This window comes from Empidonax traillii, unplaced genomic scaffold (assembly GCF_003031625.1).
Source record: "Empidonax traillii isolate 1590-97213 ecotype Southwest subspecies unplaced genomic scaffold, ASM303162v1 scaffold5369:size18030, whole genome shotgun sequence".
In the NCBI taxonomy this organism is placed as follows: domain Eukaryota; kingdom Metazoa; phylum Chordata; class Aves; order Passeriformes; family Tyrannidae; genus Empidonax; species Empidonax traillii.
Genome location: NW_020960562.1, coordinates 1,922 through 4,160, shown reverse-complemented (window position 1 = coordinate 4,160; position 2,239 = coordinate 1,922). Strand labels below are relative to the sequence as shown.

Below are 2,239 nucleotides of genomic sequence, written 5' to 3'. Positions count from 1 at the left end.
AACAGCTCCAGGAGAAACAGCTCCAGGAGGTGAACTCGGGGTGCTGGCTGGAAGTTTCTGACCCTTTCAGGGTTGTTCGTGATCCAACCTGCTGCCACCACCCCCTGACCCTTTACCTGCTCCTTCATGTTCTTGATCTCATCCCCGAGACATCACCCAGCCCTTTACCTGCTCTTCAGCTTCCCAATCTCATCCCTAAAACCCCACCCGACCCTTTACCTGCTCCTCCCCTTCTCAATCTCATTCCTGAGACCCCACCCAAACTCTTACCTCCTCCTCACCTTCCCAATCTCACCCCTAAAGCCCCACCCAACCCCTTACCTGCTGCTCCTCTTCTCAGTCTCCTCCCTGAGACACCAATCAACCCTTTACCTGCTGTTCACCTTCCCAATCCCGTCCCTAAAACCCCACCCAACCCTGTGAAGTGCTGAGGGTCCTCTACCTGCTCTTCACCTTCTCAATTTCATCCCCAAGACATCAAACAACCCCTCAGGTGCTCCTCATCTCCTCAGTGTCACCCCTGAGACCCCACCCCACCCCACCCCCATGAGGTGCTGAGGGGCCTTCACCTCCTCCTCACCTTCCCAATCTCACCCCCTGAGACCCCACCCGACCCCCCTGAGGTGCTGAGGGTCCTGTACCTGCTTCTTGACGTTCTCAATCTCCACCCTCAGCCTCTGCACGTTCCTGGTGAGCTCCTGGATCTCCAGCTTGGTGTTCCTCAGGTTGTCCCCGTGGCGCCCGGCCGTGCTCTGCAGCTGCTCGTACTGGGGGGGCACCGGGGACAGGAGGGGACCCATCAGGTGCCACCACGGGGGGTTTTGGCACCGATTTCGTGGCTCAAGGGGTGCCACGAGGACCCACCACGGGAGGGACGCCCAGGTGGGGGTCACAGGGGGCGCTGGGACCCCAAAAATCAGGGTTTGGAGGTCTGAAATGGGTCTTGATCCCACGGGGGAGGGGTGGGATAAAAGCCTTGGCCGGGTGGGTTTGGGCTCCTGGAGGGTGGGGTGACCCTTGGGAAATCATCACCTGAGTCCCTCAAGGGTGGGAGAACCCTTGGCCAACCACTGAGTCCCTCTGGGTTGGGAGAATCCTTGGAAAATCATTCCCTAAGTCCATCAGGGGTGGGACAACCATTGGGAAATCATCACCTGAGTCCCTCAGGGGTGGGAGAACCCTTGGAAAATCATCATCTGAGTCCCTCAGGGGTGGGAGAACCCTTGGAAAATCATCATCTGAGTCCCTCAGGGGTGGGAGAACCCTTGGAAAATCATCATCTGAGTCCCTCAAGGATGGGAGAATCCTTGGAAAATCATTCCCTAAGTCCATCAGGGTTGGGACAACCATTGGGAAATCATCACCTGAGTCCCTCAAGGGACCCTTGGCCACCTCTTTGAGTCCCTCAGGGTTGGGATAACCCTTGGCCAACCACCAAGTCACCCTCAAGGGTGGAGAATCCTTGGGAAATCATCACCTGAGTCCCTCTGGGTTGGGAGAATCCTTGGAAAATCATTCCCTAAGTCCATGAGTGTTGGGATAACCCTTGGTCAACCACCAAGTCACCCTCAAGGGTGGAGAATCCTTGGCTAGGCATGGCTTGAGTCCCTCAGGGTTGGGATAACCCTTGGAAAATCATCACCTGAGTCCCTCAGGGGTGGAAAAACCCTTGGAAAATCATCACCTGAGTCCCTCAGGGTTGGGATAACCCCTGGGCCAACCTTGAGTCCCCCTCACAGGTGGACAACCAGCCACACTGCCGAGCCCCTCCTGCCTCCCGAGAAGCGAAGCTGGGCTGGACTTTTCCCCCCTTAAGGTGCCTTTTTTTTAGGGGGGGCCCCCATTTTTCCCAAGATCCCCTTCAGGGGGGGGACCACTCAGATCCCTCAAGAACCCCCCCAACCCCGATCTGTCCTTGGCACCACGAGCACCACGAGCATCCCCGTCGGGGCCGCCCGGCTGTAAATTAGGACCAGCTGATTGTAAATTGTTCCCATTTACCCACCCCGGAGGGAGGAGGGGGGTCCTGGGGTGGTGCCAAACCCACCTGGCTCTGGTACCAGGCCTCGGCCTCGGCCCGGCTGCTCTGGGCGATCTGCTCGTACTGGCGCCGGACCTCCTCGATGATGCTGTCCAGGTCCAGGTGCCGGTTGTTGTCCATGGACACCACCACGGACAGGTCCCGGCTGATGCTCTGCATCTGGGACAGCTCCTGGGGGCAGCCCGGGGATCAGAGGGG

At 58.4% G+C, this 2,239-nt stretch overlaps 1 protein-coding gene across 1 annotated transcript in view; it reads right to left on the bottom strand.

Annotated features, from left to right (window-relative positions):
* The window catches only part of LOC114073116 (keratin, type II cytoskeletal 5-like), a gene marked incomplete at its 5' end in the record, with an annotated part of 5,964 nt that overhangs the window by 1,812 nt on the left and 1,913 nt on the right, over window positions 1-2,239 (bottom strand). The window contains 2 exons of the mRNA XM_027910906.1: window positions 605-767; window positions 2,048-2,212. Coding sequence (XP_027766707.1) covers window positions 605-767; window positions 2,048-2,212 — 328 coding nt within the window. The remainder of the gene's footprint in view (window positions 1-604; window positions 768-2,047; window positions 2,213-2,239) is intronic.